The sequence below is a fragment of the Ischnura elegans genome, chromosome X (assembly GCF_921293095.1).
Source record: "Ischnura elegans chromosome X, ioIscEleg1.1, whole genome shotgun sequence".
In the NCBI taxonomy this organism is placed as follows: Eukaryota; Metazoa; Arthropoda; class Insecta; order Odonata; family Coenagrionidae; genus Ischnura; species Ischnura elegans.
Window position 1 is genome coordinate 67,253,662 of NC_060259.1, and position 23,666 is coordinate 67,277,327.

Genomic DNA, 23,666 nt, shown 5'->3' on the forward strand with positions numbered 1-23,666 from the left:
TTTTCAACGGTTTATTAACCATTCCTTGTTTGCCTTTCTCTCCTCTCGGATCACAAATTTTCCTCTTTTACGTTTCCATATCAAAAAACACCTTTTTTGTCTGCTCTCATCCTTTGTATTCATTTCCAATGAGCACAAATTCGAATTCTTCAACCTTTTTTTGATCTTATTTGTGAGGAAAACTACCGACCAATTTAGAGGAAATATTTTGCGATGGTATGACATGGCAAAAGCATTAACCTTCTTAATTTATTCTTTCTCCATCATAAGTTTCACGTATCATACACTGAGCATTTCAGCAGGGTCAGTTGAACATTCGCACCTCGTATAACTGATCACCTTAGGCTTCGCTTCGGGAAAGATTATGGCACCCACAATGAGATATATTTGACCTCATTCCATGCTTAATTACAAACCCTTCAAGGTATCAAAACCACTCTAGTAGCATCTGTTTCCAGCCAGTAAAGTTACATTTCTAGACGTGAAAGGAGCATTAAAAAAACGGTAATAAGATTGGATTATGGGTTTTTAACTAAATATTTTCATGGAAAAAATACGCTGTCGAACCGTAGGACTACATCCCATATATGCACTGAAAAATCAGCCCTAGTCCATTTCCTAACCATTACCGCCTTAATAGCTTCTAAAATTATATCAGATATCTTCAACTCTTTACCATGAAAAATAAGTGAAATGTTTTGTACAGGTCCTTAAAACAAAGTACTTAAATGTCCATTCACAAATGTAAATTATCCTAACCCCCATGGCACAGTGACCGTGACCACAGTGATCGTCTAAAAAGAAACAATGAAATAAGATGACGACACAAATGATGCTTTAGTTTCATTTCTAAACTAAAAAAAGTAAATGCATCTAAAAGTTTTGACAGGGCCAGTTTCTACGTTTCAAGAATTTAGTGTTCAACTAAAGAGTAAATAAAAAAACCTTTAAAAAATTACATAAAGCTTTCCACCGGCTTATCTCAAAGTACGCCTTACGTTGAAATATCGTAGGCTATAAAATGGGGAAATTGGAATCCGCCCCTTTTCAACCTAAGCTTCCTGAGACTCAGATCAGAAACACTAGAACTCAAAAAGATCTAATTCTGAAAATTCCTAAAATAAAACTAAAACTTTTTATCCCGGAATTCCTTGCTACAATATTTCCAATTCGATGTTTTTCACTTTTTCGTCTCTGAGGGTCTCTATTTTATAGTCACAATCAGATTAATAAGTGTCAAAAGAAAATCATTATCCAATTTAGAACCGAAATCATAAGATAAGCTCTCACACACACTTATGTGAACGGTTACTATGAGAGGGATACAGAACGGACTCCAACGTACGTGTTTTAAGTGTAATGGCAACCTATAAATACATTACGTAACGTTGTGAAAAAATAAGATTTACCCTTTTGTAATTATGTGAAATGGCTTCCGCTACCGACCAACGTACTTCGACCGGAATATTGATTTAAACTACTAAAAAAGCAAGCATGTGAAAAGAGAAACATAATACCACCGTGGCATCAAAACGTGTATATTTATCTACCTTTCTGGTGCTGAAAACATTAAAGTTTTGTTTTTATATTCACGGGTACGTAGTTAAAAACAAATTCAAAGCATTAAAAGCAATCATGTTAACTGGCATATTTGACGAAATAGTTTTTCCGGCAAAGAAGCAGAATGATGTGCCAATAATTTTGGACTGCTAAAGACTTTACTTAGGGATATTTGCCATACACCAAAATTATGTAATCAGCTGCAGCTAAAACTCAATATACTACATTTCCAAGAAAATAGTTTCCCTATAAAATTGAAATATCAAATGAAATGTAAATTTTGTAGTGAACAGAACACCGGAATTTATTATTAATTTTTAATAATCATACTTTATATCGTCATGACTCCAACGAATTCAAATTATTTTCTGATTAAACTACGGTTATTAGAGCACGGTTCAATGAACAGTTATAATTAATAAAAGCAATAAAATTTTCAGGAAAATATTCCTCAAATTATTCGATTTAATCGATACCATGTTAAATTACTTTCAGACGCCGTGTACTGATCTTTCATGAGGCTTAAGTTGAAAATAATTTTTTTTTCATCAACCACTTTAAGTGATCACTAAAAAAATTTTATTCATTCGGCCTGGGATAGCATCAATCACTTTTATTAAGAGCTGAATGACACAGATTCTGCCAAATATTTCCACCCCATACCTAACAATGACTCGAAACTGTATATATCCGCATGGTCAACCAAGTCAAAAATTAATCTTGAGAGCCATAATGTTAAATGTAGCTCAATGCTAGTACCATCACATAGACTTCACATTGGCTCTATACTGGTTAACAAAATGTTTATCACATGGCCTCCTGATTTTTGTTACAAAGTTGCCCAACAGCCGGAATACTTGATTGGCCTTACGACGACTTGCTTTATACTCCTTAGCATGAAAAGTGGGAATATTAAAGGCATTTCATGGAGATCAAGGGGGTAAGTGAAGGCAACAGGTAATACAGAAACCTATTGCTTTAACGGCTACAATGTAGTGAAGTGTCAAAATATCTATCCTGTAATCACTTATTTCGATGAACTAATCACCTTCTTAAATCAATATCCTGCCATATTTTGAGACTCCTTTTGCATAAGACGTCACAAAGCAAAATGGGCTACAAAAAGATTTCAGATCACTTTTGTGATACATTTTTGTAAATTCAGGGCGACAAATGATCATAAAAAGAAAATTAGACAACACTTTTGCATCTTAATAGCGATAGCGAATTCCTGGCCAATATCAAGGAATTATCCATTATAGATATTGACGGGCTGCCTGAGTCACATGAAACATTCATTAACGAATGGAATATCTCATTTTGTTGATATTACTCATTCATGAAAAGAAATATCTCGAAGGGCCTGAAATACCGGCACTAAGGGAACTGGAGGCGTCTTTCCTAAGCTACACCCTAACTTTCTGAGTGCCAATCCTCGCTAGGGAGATCGCGCTCCATTTCCAAATTAAACAAAGAGTTTCAGAGCTCGGTTGCTAATAATTGAGTTACCGACTTGTGCAAATGCAATTTTTTTATTCTCATCGTTCCTGAAGTCAAACTCGTTGGCAGACTTTGATTCGGCATTAATTTCACTTAAGCAATATACATAACCAGTTCGAAACCTTTGATAGTTTCTTCACCATGCTTCAGAAGCTTCCTCTGCACAAAGAATTTTATGTTAGTGTCAAAAATATGTTTTTCTGATATTCACTTCTGACTCGTTTTTTTTTATTGTTCTTTCCGTACTAAATTCTTCATATGTATCATTCTACATAGAACCCCAAAATTCGGTCTCAATGGGCTAGTGGCGGGAGATATTGGGGTCGCGTGGTGTGAGTTTTAGCAACTTAAGTCCAATCTAAAATTTATTTTAAGTATTTCATTATTCGTGGGGGGGGGGGGGGGGGGACGAGTTCATGAACTAATTCGTTCGGCAAAATAACTTTCTAGTTTTATGGTTTCTGTCGGATCGTAAATTTTTAAATAACGTTTTATTTACCTTCACTGCCCCGAAAACAGCGAATTATAGGTCTTTACATCCAGGGGGAATCAAACGAGCAACAACGCGCGCCGATTTCAAACACACATGTTCTGGGTAGAGGCAACCTACCTGACCAGGGCTCGACCCCATGACCTTCGGTTTGTCAGGCCTTTACCCCACCACCACCGAGGCCGGAGATTCCCTTCGCATACTTTGAGGTGCGGAAATACAGTGAATAATAATGTACATACTACGATTGGTATAATATAGAGCGGCCCTAGGATGATGTTCTTCGTGTCACTCTGAAACGTTCTTGATCGCTTTAGCAATATAAGCTTGGCTTGTTTCAGGATTTTCGTGATATATTTCCAATTTCTTTTAGGTTCTTATAGTGATACTTGCTTACGAGAAGAGCAAATCCAAAGTGCAATTAAAGGACAGCAATTGTTAGGAGAAGATATTAGGTTCTCCAAAGAATGAAAGCCGTTACAAAAAAGGAAGCAGGCATTTTGAACGGTCGTCTGAGTTATTGCCACATTATTGCTTAAGCTGAAATTAGAATATATAACTTCAACAAAAATTGGGATTAGCTTAGAAAATTGTCGGGAAAAATATAAATTGTAAGGATGTTTTAAAAATTCATCTCCGCATGGAACGTGGTGGCCTCGTGGCAAGAGCATTGGATTACTGACCGAAGGGTTGGGGCCCCAAATCCCGGGTGAAGTCCTCGGACACGCCCATACAAAAATCCTCGAAGTGCGAGGTGGCCCAGAGAAAGGACTTTCCCCGTACCCAGAATATTTTAAATTCACAAAACTTTGGCTTACAATTAGTCAAGGGTGGACTCTTTCCTCACCTATCAAAAACCAAACTTCAGATTGAAGCACTGAGTGAGTGACGAAATGTGCAAGTTAACTAGATAGCCTAGCTAGTTATATCTCAATTCAACGGACCTCAGACCTGGAAAGGCGGAGTTTAAAAAAATAATTTTTACGAACAGTTAAGTTTGAGTATTTTTTTCAAATCGATTGATTGGTGCGGACTCAACTAAAGAAAGAACGTAATCAAGTAAGGAAACAGCCTCAAATCAGTTCTCCGGTCTCAACTCCACTAATCCCTTCCACAGTTCATCTTTACACCTCATTCACGCTCTTCTTTCTCATTTTTCATTTACACATTCAGATCATGCAAGCAGTAGTATCGTTTCTGGGGAAAAACATCACTCTCTTCATCAAAACTTTTCCATGCGGAGTTTGGATTGTACCGGGGAAGGCCCTAGCTCCTCAGGCACATCGGTTCCCGCAAGATCGCAAAAGTTTTGCAGCGTTGGACTTGGACTTTGGTTGATTTACCTTCCCTCGGTGCTCTTGCTTGCTATCTGCTAAAGATCAGCACAAAAACCCAAGAATGGTCTGGCAGCCAGACGCCTTATGAAGGCCCCCACGCAAGTAATCAACCAGTATTGGCCTCGGGCACTTGGGTCATATGCTTCATGAGTCGTGCAACGCATGCAGGACCCTGATAAACTAGCTAAAAACTGATTCATCTGGTTAATCGCGTGACACCAATTGTCCTGGTTGATATTAGGTTCAACTGCTTCAATGACGAAGTTGAAACTGGGCGTACGTTTACGTGGGTGATTGAATTCTCTTTACTTAGATCCAGCACGAAAACAAATTTCCCAATTTGTTCACTTCACCAAAGAGACAGCAGATCCAAACACCAACCCCAACGAGAGACGTCACACTGTTAACTTTTACACATGGGAAGCCTTTAAACCAGATATTTTCATAGGGTATTCAGTTAGTTGTTTAGTTTTTGCGCATGTCCAGCACGACTCCAAGGATTCGAAGCTCACTGATGTCGAGGACACATAAGGAATGTAACGTTAGGGTTCCTGTCCAAGCTTTCCATGACTACTCATGAAAAGGTTTTGTTTTTGGAACCAATGCCGCGTCTTAGCAACGTATCTGCTTCCATTACTATCGAGATCTTCACACCACCCCTCTTCTCAATGTTCTCCATGACAGCATCTAAGCATCCTTCACTCACTCATTCTGTAAATCAACCCAAAGGTTGGTTTCATAGGTGAGTGTAGAGCTCACTCCAAACTAAATCCACAGGTGTGTGACTATCACACATTCGTATTATTCCTGGCTAGTTCCTTTCCCTGGGCCAGGTCGCGCTTCGAGAATTTTTGTTTTTGCCTGTCCAAAGACCTCACCTGAGATTTGCCCGGTACCCAGCTCTACCCGCTCCGCTGTCACGCTCTATCACTTCACTCCCATTATCCACTTTCTTCTTACACAACAATTCGTTTTCACGTCTGTCAAATATTATGGCACAGAGTTTGGCTAAATATTAGATGTAATGACATTTAGATTTCATAAATTTTTTTTATCACGAGCTCTTATCTATAAAAAATTGATTTTTTTCTGGAGATATTGACCAACTATGATATATTTACATACTTATGTGAAATTACAGTGCTTTCTCTACTTTTCACTACGTGAAGTAGATTCCATAAAGTCACGCCCGAGACAACGAATTATATGTATGATGGTTTTACATAAAAAAGTATCCCTGAAGGCAGAATTTCTTCTATCAAGGCTTATATCACGTATGCAACAATTTTTCACGCATGATTTAAGCATGGAAGCATTTTTTGCGTTTCCACATGGATGTCAATCTTTTTCTGACAAGAGAAGCAAAATTTGAGCGCTAAAACCAACTGCAAAGTTTTAATTTGAAATCACATTACACGGTGACAGCTTATCAATGGACGCATGAGCCACTAGCGCCACAAAGTGTCAGTAAGCCTTTTGATAAGATTAAACAGACTGACAGAAGTTTTTCAGCCCAACTCAATATTGAGAAAAAATATTTTCCAATCATATCCCATAAAAATAAATAGTGCCAATTATTAAGCATTGAAATGTAAGGTGGTTAATTGGTGGTATATAAAATTAATTGCTCCTAAAATAGTCAAATCGGTTGAAATTATCCACAAAATTTCGGTTAAATAGCTGAGACATCTTACTCTGAAATGTTAATCTGAAAAAGTTTCACAGTAACTGAAATGCTTAAGTTGGAATAGTCATTAAAGCTTAGGGGGTAACGAAATTAACTATGCTTTAGCGTGGCAATAGATTCTGAAAAATACTGCGCAGTTTATTGCCTATTATAGAAAACAAGAAACGTCTACAATTATGTGCATTGTATCGCATTTAGTTAGGTGGTGAAATTGCAAATTAAACAGGAAATATTTGAGCTAGAATGGAGAGAAAATCCACATCCATCATTTACCAAAGTATTTTCGAGGGAGCCGTGACATTTGCTTTCCCTTCAAACGTTTATTTTGACACAAGATGCAGAGTTCGACATACATGCGTAGGTTTGGTAGAGTCTATTTATTGACTACATGAAGTTAGCAATGAGCAAATCTAGTCGGCTGTTTGAATTCGAGAGCTCAGAAACCCTAACAGTAATAAGGCCGTTGCGAGTGGGAGGGAGGCCAAGGAGATCAAATTTCCTCCCGAAATATTTGCGAGATATGTTATCATGAGAACATCCTCATAATGAACTCCCCATCTCCTGAAAAATCCCAACTTTTTTTATAGCCACGGAAAAATACTACACTCTTCGTGTACCACCATGGTCCTCTGCTACGGGATCAAGTACAAGGCAGTAAATAGCGAAAGCATTGTGTTATGTATTGAAATATCTGAAATTAGGGAAGTAAATCGTAAAAGAATGACGCGGCCTATCGTGAATGAAATCGAAAGGCAAATAAACTGTTAATGGTAATGAGTAATACAGATGGGTGTGTTGTCAATCTATCTTGCCGTAAGAGGATTATTATGCCTTTGTTAGGCAATAGGATTAAAAATCTCAAAGCGTACTCAAAATCCATCTAGATGGGCTAATATTCATCCTAGATAGGCTTAAAGATCAAAACACTAGCGCTTTTTTTGCTAGCCCTTGCTACTACTCTAATGTTTAGAATCTCACCAGACTTTTATTAGGAGAAGCTACGTCGCCAATGTATATCCTATAATAAAATACAATTGTAGTATTGAGCTGTTTGTGGAACCAGAGAGATATGCATTTTGCGTTTTGAAAGGGAATGATATACCTTTTTCCTAGTGATTGATATATCAGTATGTTTAGTAGCACCCACAGAATCAAAAAAAAATATAATACCTCCGAACCATGATAATACCTACGGCCGCAGAAAACAACCATTAGGAAGCTGCACACCCTCTTAGGAAAAATGATACAGGAAAGGCAAACCATATTCTAAAATTATTAGAAACATCGTTGAGCTTAATAATATTTACGTATTTATTTTTTAAATGCATTTCAATTATTTATTGAAAATATTGATTGAGTTTATGGATCATGTCTTGAATAAGTATGCAAGCATTTGATGCCACCTTTTAACGTTCGCTGATTATTAAATGCAATCAATAGATATCAAACCATGAAACCATAAAATTTATTATAAAACTATTATAGGAAAAAGTTACTATTAAAGAAGTCTTGATTAAGAAAAAAGTAGTTTTAAAGGATAATTGCAGCCATTGGTTCCCATATACTAGTTCGAGTTATGCTGAAAGTATGACTGTAGCAAATAAAAGTTACAATTTATCTCCAAATTTATCACTACCTTAACAATGGTAATAATAATAAGGGTCCAAATTTCTACTCAATTATTTTTATAACTAAAATGATAAGGATGACTTGATATTTGTTAATTCCATTCCCATACGAAATATTTGTTTTAGATATTGGAAAGTACATTTATCTTTATGACGAATGATGATGCCAATTCAGAGTTAAAGGAACCAATAAATTAGAAACCTCCCCATTAATTTTCACTGTCAACAAAATGTTGCCCTAAATCATTAAGCTTCTGAAAAGCCAAGGAAAATATATTGACATATGTCAAGGGCTCTGTTCAATGGTAAATTAACTGTCTATATGAATAGATGGCTTCCAGCTATGACTATATTTCCAGCCCCTATAAAGTTTTCTCACCTTCTACGAAACTTATCTTCTTTACTCAAGGCCTCCTCCAACTGTATCTTCTCCTCACCCCTGAGTTCATCACCTGGCAAATTCTCTCCTCCAGCCTCAGAGTCCGGACCCACCAGAGGTTCCAGCTCTGATGCTCCTAGGGACAGCAACAGGGACACATTTTATGCTTCTACATTGCTTTCCTATTCATACGCTGGCAAGGACACTTTATGATTGTTTTAAAAGTGCCAGTCCCAAGGTTGGATAGCAAGAGCAATTTTTAAAAGTGAAAAAACTTGTCCTCATGCTATTCCCTAATGTTTATACTATAGATTCAAAACACCTGCAGACATATTTTCCAATTATTTAGAGTAAAATACTGTCTAAAAATTGCTTGGGGATTACTTTCTTGTCTGAAATAACTTAAATATCTATTCATACACTATACTTAAACACACATAATAAAAATTTACAAACTGAGGATTTTCAAAATAATAATAATCATTAGTATTATAATAGGAAATAATTATCTCATAATAACATTTAAAACTACTTGTATAGTTAATTTTTATACATAAAATACATCGAAAACAAATAAAACTGCGACAATAATGGCAATAAATTAATTTCAGGTAATAATTCAAGTCAATCATTAGAAAGAAATATAAATCCCACTAGACCCCAAACAACAAGAAACTAAAATATATTTACATTCTACACGCTAACTTACAATTAATGTAATTATGAATGTGCTTAGAAAAAATTTCACTACTTATAAAAAATTGAAAGTAAACCCGAAAATACAGAACCAAATGAACATATATGCAACAAAAAAATTAATGTTTGTCTCGCACACTGCCAGGTTCGATGTCAAACAAGATTCCGTTCCCTGATTTAACTGTCAATAAAATTCATTGCAGATGCTCAAATCAGGAAATAAAGGTACAGGAAATGCTCAGATAATGGAAAGCCACCGATATGCAGACGTTATATTTCAGGGAAAAATTCGTAAGCTCTAAAACGCAGTAGAAATTACCAGAGTCACCATCCTCCAGTCCTCCAATATCTATGACCAGAAATTGCAACATGATAGTGATTGGCAACTTCGATGAGAAGCCTAAATTTTTTAGAACAAATAATTATTATCGACAAAAACCTCAACCCAGATCTGGTTACCGGTAGCACCATGCTGAACGCGTGGGCTACTTGAACTAGCTCCGAAGACGCCTTTCCTCGATGAAGAATTGTGTTGGTAGCAAAGAAGTTAGATGCTACTAGTAGAAAGCAACAAGGTGCCCACAGATGTCAGCTAAAAAGTAAACCTTTTTTTAATTTGTAGGATGACTGAAGCAGTAGGCGTGACACCAAAAGAACCTGAAACTTTCGAGTTGTATGGTTGATCATAAAGAATTTCATATGCCCTTATCTAGAGAAATTTATATTCATTCACGCATGATGCTACAGAGATAATACCACGACAGTTTTGCGGTATTATCAAAGCTCCAAATAAAAGGCATTGTAATAAATATTCAATACTTCAGAGGAAGCACCTAAAGTTCTTTCAACAATGGCTACCCTTTAACATCCAGGCATCAATGCAGGGAGTAGAGATGCGGGTTATACGATCGCTAAGATCGATTCAAATCGATCGAGCATTAACTTCACCGAAAAGAATGTTTCAACAAAAATACATTAATGGCATTTAATAAATAGACTGCATAAAATGATACAATATGATATTGGAAAGAAAACCTATTGCAAGGAAAGGTATTATTCGATGAACGCAAATAGGTTGCATGAAGCATTTGCGAATCACCTCAGCCTGTACCGCATCCCACATTGAGCTTTCAACTGGCTACCCTGGAACGGCATGGTATCAATGCAGGAAGTAGAGAATGCGGGTAACTCGACCGCCAAGATCAGTTTCCATAGCTCGAAGATTAACTTTCACTGAAGAGAACGCTTCATTCAAAATTAATCAATGATATTAAATAAATACACACATCATAGACTTCAATTCTCAATAAGACTCATGCCCTTTCTTTTCCTATACGCGTTCTATTCTCTTAATCTCCCTTCTCGCATTCCCAATCATTATTTGCTCTCCGGTTTATATCATGCCTTTAACATGCCTATAACATACCTTTCCGCTTGATACTTCTCAATACCGCCTCCAGCAGTTATCCAACCTCACTCATATAATTCCGAGAACTTCCATGTTCATTTTTCTCTGTCCATTACACCCTATCCATTCGTTCCCCCCCACTCTGTAACGCTTCCAGCCTTTTCTCAACTCTATTCTTCTGTATTCAATTTCCGGTCCGTGAAGCGCGGGACAACAGATCCGACTCTTATCGTTTATTTCTTTTTCGTATACAATCACCGATATAGTTCCGCAGATTCTTCACACAGAGGAACACCCCTCTTTCTCCACTGGCATTACACATTTCTTGCATCAAAACCTATAAGATTCATCTTGAAAAATACTGTTTTGCTCTTTACATTAAAAGAAGAATAGTATCAATATGATGGATATCTCATTTCTTTCCTGAATTATGATTTACAAGAAAAGCATCTTTTTGATGCTTCAAGGTATGACTGTGGATATAATGAATACAGGTTTACTGCGACATAATGACGTAAAATTTCTCATTCAGAAAGACGCATTCAGAATGACGTTAACTTTTTATCCAAATATATATCATCAATTACCTCCACATTTCCTGCAGCAGAGGGAAGAACAATTCTTGATTTGTTATAAATAAAATGGTCAGTATTGGTGACACAACTAAGACGCCGACTGTCATTCGTAATAAGATAAACGGTGACATGAAGCGGCGGAGTAAAAAAACGCCAAATTTCGGGTCATTCGGAATATATTTAGTCCACAGACCCTTATTCTGTGCATTTATGTCAATCTAGCTCTACTTCTTACGGCAGACACGAAGATTAGCGAAAACGTTCCACAAGTTATTGAAATGGAAATAGGTATCTTGCATGACATCCTTGTACAATACATGTACATAAAAATTATAATGTAGAATGTAAATTTCTTATTCAAAACTGTACTGGTAGTTCGGAGTGCGAATTTACAGCTTCAAATGTCGTAAATCGCATATAATAGCCTATATATGCCTAAGAGTTCCCTTAATTACCGGAGAAAAATAAAATCGTGCTATAATTCTTACGGAACTAACAATACAAATCTTCATATTTCATATTGTTGGGTATAAATGTATAAGTAGCGCAACTCGTTTTTTTGCAAAAACCCAAATAAACTCCATAACTTTTGATAAAAAAGGACTTCTACGAAAAAAAACGAAAAACTTATCCGAGAAGAAAAGAGGGGATATGTAAATAATTAGAGTAAGAGATTGCGCAAAGTTTAGGAAGAGAATTCTAACGTCGCAAGATGGCACAAAAAGCAAAGAATAGAAGCACTTTTCTTTATAGAAGCAGCTGTTATTTATACCGTAGAGGAATACGACGCAGGGTAAAAACTGTAAATATAAAAAATTAAAGGGTCGACCTTTTATTTAATAGACAGAGACCGGGTCAACGGTTACGGTAAGAATGTCCTACAACGGGTCACAATGATGCTCGGCGCCAACAAATAATTTAATAGCATGACTAGGGCTCAGAAAACTTATGAAGACGCATCACTTCCTCTATAATGATCTTGTCTCCTTCGATATAACTTATTTACCACGCTTACATCTCTAAATTCTCAGGATGCGAACGGAAGACCCTCGCCCACATTAAAATACCTCAAATATGAAATAAAAAATCCGTATTTTATCATAGGTGAACTTATATGTACATTTAATTAACCGGTGGTGCGGTCTGAGAGACCGTTGTGTATCTAAAATTATGAATATTTTCAAAATTGCTATTTCAATTGGAAAAACCAATAAACGTAATGCTGGTGGAAATAATTCAAAAAGTTGTTAACAAAAATTCATAGTGATTTTTCAAGAATAGTAATAATGATCAATAATGTGCTAGGAAGCATTTTTACTTTTATAACGTGTATAATTAAGTATTTAATTACGAAAAGTACGATAATAAAAAGAACTCAAGTGTTTTTGTTACCAGTTTTTTGATCCTCTTTCAAATAACAATTTTTACTGAAAAAGTTGGTTCGTATTGGGAATGCATAATATTAAATATAAGTTTTATATTAGTTGAGAAGTCAATGAAGCATTAAACTAAGCAATAAAAATGACTTTGCATCGTTTTATGAATTTTTGTTTTATCGCGGTCTCCCAGACCGCACGTCGCTGGTAGTGTAACAAGAATTGCTCGTCACTGGTTAAGGGTTAAATGCACATAGACTAGATTTCTCGTAGAACGGGCCGCCGATACGCATAGATAAATAAGTGCCTATTTAATTTATCACTAATTCCCTCTACCAGATAGGCTGCGTCTGCCAAGCCAAGCGTCAATCGTCGTGAGATATTGAGGACGGAAACTCCCGCGACTCAGCAGTTGCGCCAACTCAATGGGTTACAGGGGGCCCAAGCCCCCGCAAAATTTGTTTGAAGGGGGGAAGCCCCAATAATTAAATAAAATTAAATAATTTGAATGTAGCAATTTACTCTGTTAATGATAGTTTAGGATTTATTTAAATATAATTCCAGTCTTTTCAAAGCTACATATTCACTGTTCTGTAATAGTCTATTCTATATGGTAAAATTATTACGGTAAAATTATTACTATATTTTACATTAGCTTTTTATAAAAATACGGCGCTTGTTTATGATCTGTTTCTTTTTTAAAAGTCAAAAAATGTGTCAGCCTTGTCGAGTTTCCCTGAGTGTCGAGTTATAGAGAGTCAAGTTTTCGGGATTCTAATGCTGATCATATGACTCTTCTTAAATGGTGTTATAAAACATGAAAATTCACTATTAATATTTTTTAATAACTCGGCGTCCCTGGACTCAAGTACACGCTACGGAGACTGTAGTGAACTCTTCTAACCTCACCAGTGACCACTAGTCCTCAATGACCCTCATTACACCGGTAGTCGAGCTTGGATCAACCCTCACCTTCGAAGCTTTTAGTTACTGTTGGGAGTCCCTTAGTGCCTTCTTCCCCTACGTTCAGCGTGGTGCACTTTCAATGCATAACTTATGAAGGAATGATGGTCACAGAAATCGTTTTACCTGTGATAGTATAGTAAGAACAGTATATCGAAAAAGGATATTCTGCAATTTATTCCAAAGAGGCTACTCTTTTCAAACTCTTTCAGAATTTCTGTTTGATTTGAGAATAAAGAATATTCAAAGAATCTGTGATTAATTTAAATAACATTCCAAATCCTATATTTTGGTCAATGCAAGGTTAGAGATCTTATCATAACATTGAGCATGAAGTAAAATAATTATGATTTTTGCTGATACATATCTTGCGGCCCAGACCAACCAGAACAGCGCTTGATTATCTAAAGATGGGAATTATGTTTTCTTGCACATCTTATTTTCACTAAAAATTGTACTTCTTTACTAAATCTGAGAATGAGAGGGTTTCTCTCAGCAAAGGAAGTTGGTCGAACACACAGGAATGCTTTGTTATTGGATTCCACCAGAAACTCCAATTATTGATGGAGTATTTAATAAAAATTTTAATTGCTTTTTTATATAAAAAGATTTATGATAACTTATTGATTTTTTATGATCAACTATACGATAATAATCTAGGGCTAAGGTTAAAAATAAAGTTGTCAACAAATGCGACCCGAGGGTATTACAATGAAAAGGGTGGACTCAAAAATGTTTCTCTCATAGAGGGGCTCCAATCCACGACCCTGATATTAAGAGTTTCAAGCTCTACCGACTGAGGGAGCCGGCGCACTGATACTGTTTCGGATCCTAACTCTACAACTTCATATGTCCTACTCATACATATACTCCGCTACCGTAGAGCATTAAACAGAGTAATAGCCTTAGATAACTACTTAGTGCTAATGATGAGAAAAAACTTTAGATATACAAAAAGCGAATCATAAGTCATTCTGTATTCAAATGAACCATTAAAGTTCATACTGATGGCATACCACGTAGTATAAAAAGGATCCCCACTACGAAGCAGCACTGCATATCTACCTATGTTTCCTAGTAGTAAAAAAAAATCTTGATTTCAGTCCGCTTCAAATTTCATGGGAAAATAGTATACAGCAGCCGAAGAGATCCGTAGAGATTGGGCATCCCTTAAAAATAGCATTGATCATAACTATGCGTCAGACACCAGGTTCCCGACAAGAGTTTCGGATTACCCAAAGAATACCCAGTTCTCGCGCGCCTTAGGGTTCAGAATTAATTAATCCGCTGCTGATGGGGGCAAACTTCTGAAACAAGTGACATGACATTCCAAGTCTTCCTATACAAGACGAAGCATCTATTCCTTAGGCGTCTGGTATCGGATATGACGTAATTAATTTGACGGTAATTATGTTTTAGACTAATTTGGCGCTGAAAACATTAATACAAAAGACATCAAAGGGGAGGGGAAATAAAGAACTACTGCGAGGAAACAAGGTATGTTCTTCAGCATTTACAGGGATTATGTTCGGAGAAACTATAGGACCGGATGCTCCTTGCAGGGCATATATTATTTATAAAGTAAGAAGAAGAGTCAAGATAAATTATCAAGATCAAAAGTTGAATTAAAAAATCAAGATCTTTAAAAATGAAACAGTGGACGTCTCAGAGGATCTTATAATCGCTTAACCCTGAAGCCTATGATCATTTTCTTTTCATCCCTCAGAATGATAGCTCCAGCGATAGGTTTTCAGGGATCAAAAGAGTGATCCCTCAACGCTTTATTTTCTGAATCACACGGTCATTCCCAAGGTACCTTTTTCGATCACTAATTCCGTCATTTCGTATTAACAACAGCCGTTCTCCTAAAAGCCAAGCGTGGCGTTACAATCACTGTTAGCGGCCGTGCGTTAGAGGACTGAGTGTGTAGTGTAGTTAGAAATCACTGTTAGAGGACTAGAATCTTACATTTATATCCGACAGAAACAAAAGAGAGATACTTAGCCGAACGGATGGGTATAGGAATTCGGACAAATGACGTTTGAGAAGATGGATGAAGCCATGATTTAAAACCTATATTAAGGTTCTACTTTAATTTTCTCATTTTCCGTAGTATTATCGAAATTTACCCGGCGTCGTGTGATTTCGATGTTGATCTCAGCTGCACAGTCTCTTGGAGTGCTCTGAATATATTTTTTTCAGGGGTATAATGTACTAGAATTTTGCAGCAAAGTCATTTTAAATATAAGTGGCAATGTAATTTTAAATATAAGTGAGAGGCATGATAAAAAGTGGACAAATGTATCATAGTATTCTTCGTGACCGGTTGCCGTGAATGCATTTAGATGCCAATTATGTTATTTTGAAGCTATTGGAAAAATTGAAAATTGATGCGAAAATTTTGCGTCCTTACTCCTTAATGCAGAAATCCATTGAATACTCCATTGATAATAAGTTTTCCACGGGAGGGAATATTTTTCTGGAATACATTTTCCGACAGCTTTACCTTGAATATTCCTTTTTCGAAAAGTGCTATAGTTTTTTCTACCTTTTTTCCCCACGATCTATCAATTTTTGCTATCGAAACAATAAGATCAAGCCAGCGCACAGTGGTCCGAAATCGGAAAAAGCCGGACAAAATTCCAAAATAGCGTTTTTTAAGGTAGGACTTGAAATTTGACATATATGCTCAAAAATGATTGGTGATCATGAAACAATAAGTCGTTTTTCATAGATCTCATCCGTTGCTAAGATACAGAGGACCAAACACGACCGAATTTATAAAAACACGCCCGATCTCATTTTTCTTCGAAAAACTTAGAAGTTAAGCTGCTCGTAGAGTTTTGGAAGGATTTTAATGCAGTAAAAAACATTATATTCCAGTAATATGATACCTTATCTACATTTTCCATTATTTTTAAATATTTTGGTTGATATCGATGTGGTATAATGTCGCAAAATGGCGGCTCAATTTTTATGGCAAAACCTGACATAAAGTAGGCATTATCTTTAGTTTGAGAAGTAATAGTTCTCCAATTTTTACTGAGAGTATTAAGTAGAGATAGCTTAAGAGTATAAAGCAAACATCTTGGAAAAAAGTTTGCAGATGCGGAAATGAGCGCAACTTTTCTATCGCACTTCACGTCCCGGCTCAGGGGTGGGGACAAACTTTTCAACCCCCAGCCCAAAAATGTTTAACGAGCAGAGCATTAAGAAATTTGCTCAAAATCAATACAGCCCGAGCGTCCGTATTTTTCTTCATTTTCCGGGGTAATAATTATAAAAACAAAACGTTTACTTTAGATATGTTCACGGTATAGCACACCCTAATCTAGAGCCACCAGTATTTCAAGTGTGCAAATACATATACTGAGAAAAAAAATATTCTGTGATACAGTTCGGTGTTCAGTCTATCGCATTTACCATGAAGGTTTCAAGATGATGCAATTATTTATTTAAAGGAATAGGTTAGAAATCAAGGCCAGTCGAGTGTAAGTGATATAACTTTTGATGAGAATGGATCACTCCTGATCAATGGATGCTTTTTCAAACGCTAAATTTGCTTAAAAACAAACTGCTATCTTAAAAATGTCACTGTATTTTAAGTAGACCTTTGTTAAAATTTCCACGTTTTTCAAAAATGAAAATTTTAACTCGGTATAGACACGAAAAGTTTCGTACCTAAGATACACTGAATTTTCTACTTTTGACAGCTAATCTATTCTCTTACGCCATTTCAGGGCTCGTAATTTTCTCCATTCTACAAATTAAAATGTATTAACCAGGTAGTGCATCTCATAAGCAGTATGAATAGTTTGGTTCAAGTTAGGTTGTGGTCCAAATCCGCGTCTGCCATAGAAAAGCTTCGCAAGTTTTTCCTCCTGTTCCTACAGCTCTGTCTTAGCCGATGCAATCCACATAATTGGTATTTTCTTGTATCACACGAACTTTTCAAAATTAATCTACATCCGTAGTAAATACTGTACAAAGATACAATTTTACAATAGTAATTTGTCAATTTTCCCAAAAATATTGTAATTTTAATGGAGAACATGGTTTCTTTCAGTATTTTGTCGCAGTTCTCGTTCTAGCAGATGCGTCCGTCCGCGTCTCATCCTAACTTTTTCCCATGTGCAGCTGCAACCAAAATAGGAATGATAGGAAACTTAAACACATTCAAAGGAACCAAAATGATTAGTAGACATCTAGCACCTCTTGTCATTATTGAATTCCATACTCAAATGGAACTAATACACCAAGTGTTTTTACGTAAAAAATATCTTGATTGACACCAGGTAACTTAAACGGTTCAATTTTCAATGAGGAAAAATGGCGATGATATCTAAATGGAAATCATTGTTCAACAAAAATTATGTGCTTCCTATCACTTTGATTCCTACGAAAGAGAAATGAACTGCTGAGTGCAAGAGTGACCTATTCATAGGCGAATAATCTTTTTGCGTTAAAATGTCTAGCGCTCACGATATTCCGTATCACTTACAGTATTTTCTTTGATGTCGTGAAAATAAAACCGCACATAGGTATTTAAGTTTTTGTAAACAAATGGGAACTTATTTTAGCATGTATTTCCTTTTATTCTAGTGAAGATCACTTGAAAAATTAATTCGAACACAGGACAGAGTTTTTATTTGACGATTTGCAAAATATTCTGCGAATAACGTCCTTTAATGCACTTTGCAGAAGGTTTCTAGATAGGTTTTTAAACAAAATCCATCAGTGAATGAAATTATTTTAGATAGTTTTCCTAGAAAATTGGAGATTACATTGAAAAATACTTACAACGAATCTCTGCTTTCGCTAGGGTGATCGAAGAAAATTTTTCTCTTTCTTTTTTCGTTTGTGCTTTGTTTTTCTTTCGCATCCTTCCGGATTGCTCCCTTCTTTTGTTACTAACCTAGTATAGGTAAACTCATTGCCATTAATAGCCACCAGCTTGTAGTTTAGCTTTATAGAGAAGCGTTTACCTCCTTAATCTTATGTGATACGGATCAATTTATGCTTGCCTCGTAGAAGTTTACAAAAGGGTTGACCAATTAGAATTCATGAGATCTAGTCTTACAAAAAAACGATTATCTACAGAAACGATGTATTCAGTACAAGCAGCTTGGCTCTTAATTTATGGACACCACTGAGTTCAATAATCAATTTTAATATATTAGAAAATAAGATATAAATACTTTTCACATTAAAATAGTATCTTCGAAATAGACTCAATGTTATAGCATAGCAAAGGTTGTAAAAGCAATCAAATAGTTAAAGCGTCAGAGTCTATCTAAGTACGTCAAGCTCTTTCCTCTAATAACCTCTATATTTATTCTTATCGGTATACCCCATCCACAAACCCTGAAATTTTCATCACCAATCTAAACACGGATCAGCAAATACAGACAAATGCCATAGGATTCATCCACCACGTCTCTCTCTACCATTCACAGGGCCACGAGGAAAATCAACAACAAACACGCTCTCCCACTCACATTTGCTCATCATTGCGAATTTCACGAGCCACCGCCCTTTATACTCATGCTTGCAATGGCGGAGGAACATCCCGAAGCATTCTAGTAGAAATACTAGGCAAAAAATAGCCTAGAAATATGTGACTTTTTGTGCCTTTTTTGATTCCCTAGTATTAAAAAGAAACTGAGGCTGGGAATATATTGTGGATGGATACCCTGAGTTAATAAAACAGATAGGAGTTTTCCACAAATTTATTGTGTAACGTACGTCGCGTGCCGACCGTTAGGCCATTCTCAAGTGCCCTTGCATTAACTTATAGATAGAATTTTTAATGCAAAATTAATAATAACACTTTGACATGAAAGAGCTATACAAATGTATGGACCCGGTGCTGAATATGATGCTATGATATGACGATAGAAAAATTTATGCATTGTCCATAGATTTTTATTTACCGACCCAACTTTCAGCTATGTTCGCAGCTTGGCTACCGGATGGTCATATGCATCGATTCATCTTCGTACGACAAATAATTCAAACCTGAAGACGCCTGCTGCAACACTGACGAAACAGTCGTGCGAAGATGAATCGACGCGGAGGACAACCCGAAATCCAAGCTGCGCCTACCGCACCACTCCGCGAAAGTCTCCATCAACATTTCAACAATTTTATGTAAGCCATTGTCCAAATCTTAATATGTCAACATCCACTATGTCATTTTCAAGGTAACCTTAAAAATGACATTGCTTTTTGAAACCTGGGTCAGTTATTAAAAGTCTGTGGGCCATAGCAACTCTGTTCTGTCATTTTATTACCTGTTAAGCAGTTAAAAAAAATATCGCAATCTACTTAAAGTTCATGAGGCAATAAGTCATGATGAGAAATACCATTTTGGTTTTCCACTGTAATGCTAGTAACACTTCTTCGACCATTCGCGTAAAAAACTTCGTAGCAATCAGTTATTTAAAAGCTTGTTAAAATAGTGTATATAAGGAAATAAGAGAGGATCAACGCAAATAGGCCAAGGATTCGAATAATTTCAGATATAAAATCCATATAATTCGGAGGATTTGAAATATTGTGCGATGTTATCCTAACGGAAAGTGTGGAACAAGCCAATGAAGGGGAAGATTAAATGGTGATCAACGTCGAAGCAAATTATCAATACTCGCTGCCTGAAAGTTTCAGCAAGGATATCAAGTGAGCCATTGATAGTCAAAGTTTTTGTGGGAAGTTTTTCCTTAATTCTGATATTTTAAATTAGTGTCCCACCACTGCCTTTGCAAAGACAGCGCATGATGACAAAATCTCGAAACTTCAAACGAGAAGCCAGACATACTTTATTCATGAGACAAATTCATTGAACGTCATTTGTCTTTAACGCAGCGGCATAGCAGTAATCGGACATCCGACATGGAGTGAATAAAACAAGGAAGTGTAGCTTCAACGTAATTAAATTTCATTAAATTATGGGTTCTCGACTCAGATTTTAGCCAATTAACATATGAATATTATGGTACAACATGGAATTCATTGACATTCTACATAAGAAACTCAACGGAACGAAATCACCTTCATCAGTGATCAAACGTTGAGATTAGTTCGGCAAAGCTCTCCATTCTATTATCCTCGCCACTAATCTTAACATACTTAGAACATATGTCTTATCTTCCGTATGGAAATAATATCGTATAAAATTTTACCAATCAGGTTCCAATTACGAGATTTATTTATTATAAAACAACGAATACCTTTATCTTCAGAAGAAAGCGATCGAAATACTGGATCTTCAATCTTACGCAAAAAATTAGCTAAACTAATGGCATTGATATTGGCTGTTTTTTTATTAATCCATGATTTACCATATATTATGAACATTACATTCACTTATAACGGTAATTATGCCCAGAAGTCAGGAAAAATATCTCGTGGTGCAGATATCCCCGAAGTCCTGAAAAGTCCTGAATACTCAGGTGAATTCAGAATTTTTCAAGAAAGTGAAATAAAATATATATCATAAAATAACAACTCAGTCAACAAGTCATCGCATTAATTTCGAATTTTACAATAACCCTACCTTTAACTCAATGAATATCATGCCTACAGTTGATTCGATACTGAAATCATTCTCACGAAGCACTAGCGATGAAATTTATCTCGAAATGTAATTGAAAGTCAAGCAGACAATATGGCAGTTTAAGGAAAAAATATCCATTCAAGCAAACTATCTACACGTGATAGATAAAAAATGACCGCATACGGTGATCACAAGTAAAAAGGCTGTTGAAATTCCCAGCGTTTCATCTGTCCTAACCGGAGAACTCATCAGGTCTCATGATTACGCTCATGGAGCGAAAATAATTAACGATGGAAGAAAAACGTAAGTCCTGAACAGGTATTTGGCAGTACGAGAAAGGTTGGCTAATCTGTCAAAACCTGAGCATATATCGAAATATACTGTTGTACACATTTACATATTCTTTCTCATCAGAAAAATTTTAACCTGAGTGGACCTTGGTGCATGTCATTTCATTAGCAATGGTAAAAGCATATCATATTATTTCATCACCTTCAATTACATACTCTGTCCAAATTTATTAAGGCTTGCATATATAAAAAAAAATGGAGAACTAACAATTAGTCTCCTTCGATTTAAGAGCTCAGTGAGAATCCTTTCGATCCTGCACAAAATATTCATCAAAACTTATAAGAAGGTTCCACCATTCTACTGGATTCTTGATATCCAGCTGATCTTAACAAGATTTAAACTTCTGGGACGTAAAATCCAGTTCTAAGCAATATCATATTATGGAGGAGACGAATTCGCCTTGCTACGTCCCGAGTTAGTCGTGAATGCATGGATATGAAATAATAGTGAAGTTTAATGCTCTGAGGCTGCCGAAATATCAACCAAGCATAAATTATTTCATGACTCGTATGATACACGACCCCGATATCACAGCTAGGAATAGTCCCTTCACCGTGAACTGACCTACATTCGACGAACTGCATCGTGGACGGGATTCGCCCATCTCGGAATACACGGGGGAGAAGCACGTGATTGGAGGTAAAAAAATAACACAAAAACTCACTGCGCATGCTTGATGACGCATGTTATCCAAACATTCATTTCAATTTCCACTTCTCACGTAGCAACGTGAAAGATGTAATCCGCTGATTGTAATTAAAAAAGAAAACGATGCGTCTCTGAATTAAATAAAAGGACCATACAAATCAAACATTCCTCCATTTAAGAGATCAGTATAACATACAAATAGCAGATTTTTTTGTGAGAATCTATGCAATCCTCAACATATTTATCAAAGCAAATTTTAAGATTCCACCCTTCTACTTGATTCTTGATATCCAGCTGATCTGAACGAGAACTTATGGTAAGTAAAATCCAGTTCTAAGCAATGTCATATTATGGAGGAGACGAATCCGTCTGGCTACATCCCGAGAAGACCTTACACATCCAAAAAACATTTACCTGCCGAAGCAAAACTTATAGGTATCTTCTAGTAGATGGCATATAAATGTGGTATGGCATAGCATTGTGCAGAGAGAAATGATTCGGTGGCCGGATGCTGTAAATTTTTAACATTACTAAATATCCAAATAAGAAATAAGATCTAACCGACAAGTAATTTTTATTTTCCCTAAAATGACTCCACAGTAGGGAGATAGAGAGGCAATAAGAATTTCAGTTCTTTTACGTTAGATTTTCAGGCGTTCCTGTTATTATGTATTTCTGGATTTACTTCATATTCTGAAAGAGTTCTGCGTGGTATTTCTTAAACTTGTGAAAAGCCGTGAAATTCAAAGTGAAAGAATTATATACGTAAGTGTAGGTAGCCAATAAGTTTGGGGTCAAGCAGGTAATGCATGGACTTTTACAAACCTTACGCATCAGCTAAGATGCATTTATCTAACATACTTTTGTGGCGAAAACATTACTTTTTAGGTTATTTCTTCAAAATTTAAGGGTATATAATAATGGCTGGTCGGGAGAATAATAATTGAAACAATTAATCGTGCAATGAAGTTGTTTCCAAGCATCAGTGAAATTACAAATATCGCTTCATCATGTCTACTTGCTTGTTAATAACCAAAATATATAAGTAACAGCTTAATTTAAAGATATTTAAGCATAGGCTAAGCCAATCCGAAATGAAGGAGCAATGTATATGATTTATTCGAACTGCTCGAAGGTAGACACCTCCAAAAATATTGATTTAGACTTCTCAGAAATATTGCAAAATAGGACAGAGTTGAAATTCAAGTTACTTTTTAAACATTCTTCTCGCAAGATAATACTGTTTGTTTAAAAAAAAAACAATTAAAATTACTAGCTCTGCCTTATTCTCCAGCGTCTCAAAATGCAACCTCGACCATATTTTATGGTGATCAAATCAATGCGTTAGTAATCCATGTTCCCAAGGTTCATCTCTGTGAGCATTATGAACTTACTGATTCCAAAAAGCGGGTTCTTTCGAAAGTATGTTAGAATTTTTGGTAGTTATATTTTTTATAAATAAGGAGACCCCATTCGTACCCTTCTAAATTCGTCACCTAATTCTCGAGTTGTT

The 23,666-nt window shown here is 36.0% G+C and overlaps 1 protein-coding gene across 7 annotated transcripts in view; it reads right to left on the minus strand.

The window, feature by feature from the left end:
- LOC124171836 (serine/arginine repetitive matrix protein 1-like) overlaps positions 1-23,666 on the minus strand; it is a 219,521-nt gene that overhangs the window by 55,387 nt on the left and 140,468 nt on the right. For all 7 annotated transcript variants that reach the window (XM_046551191.1, XM_046551192.1, XM_046551190.1 and 4 more), the window contains one exon: positions 8,582-8,717. In XM_046551191.1, the coding sequence (XP_046407147.1) occupies positions 8,582-8,717 (136 nt within the window). The remainder of the gene's footprint in view (positions 1-8,581; positions 8,718-23,666) is intronic.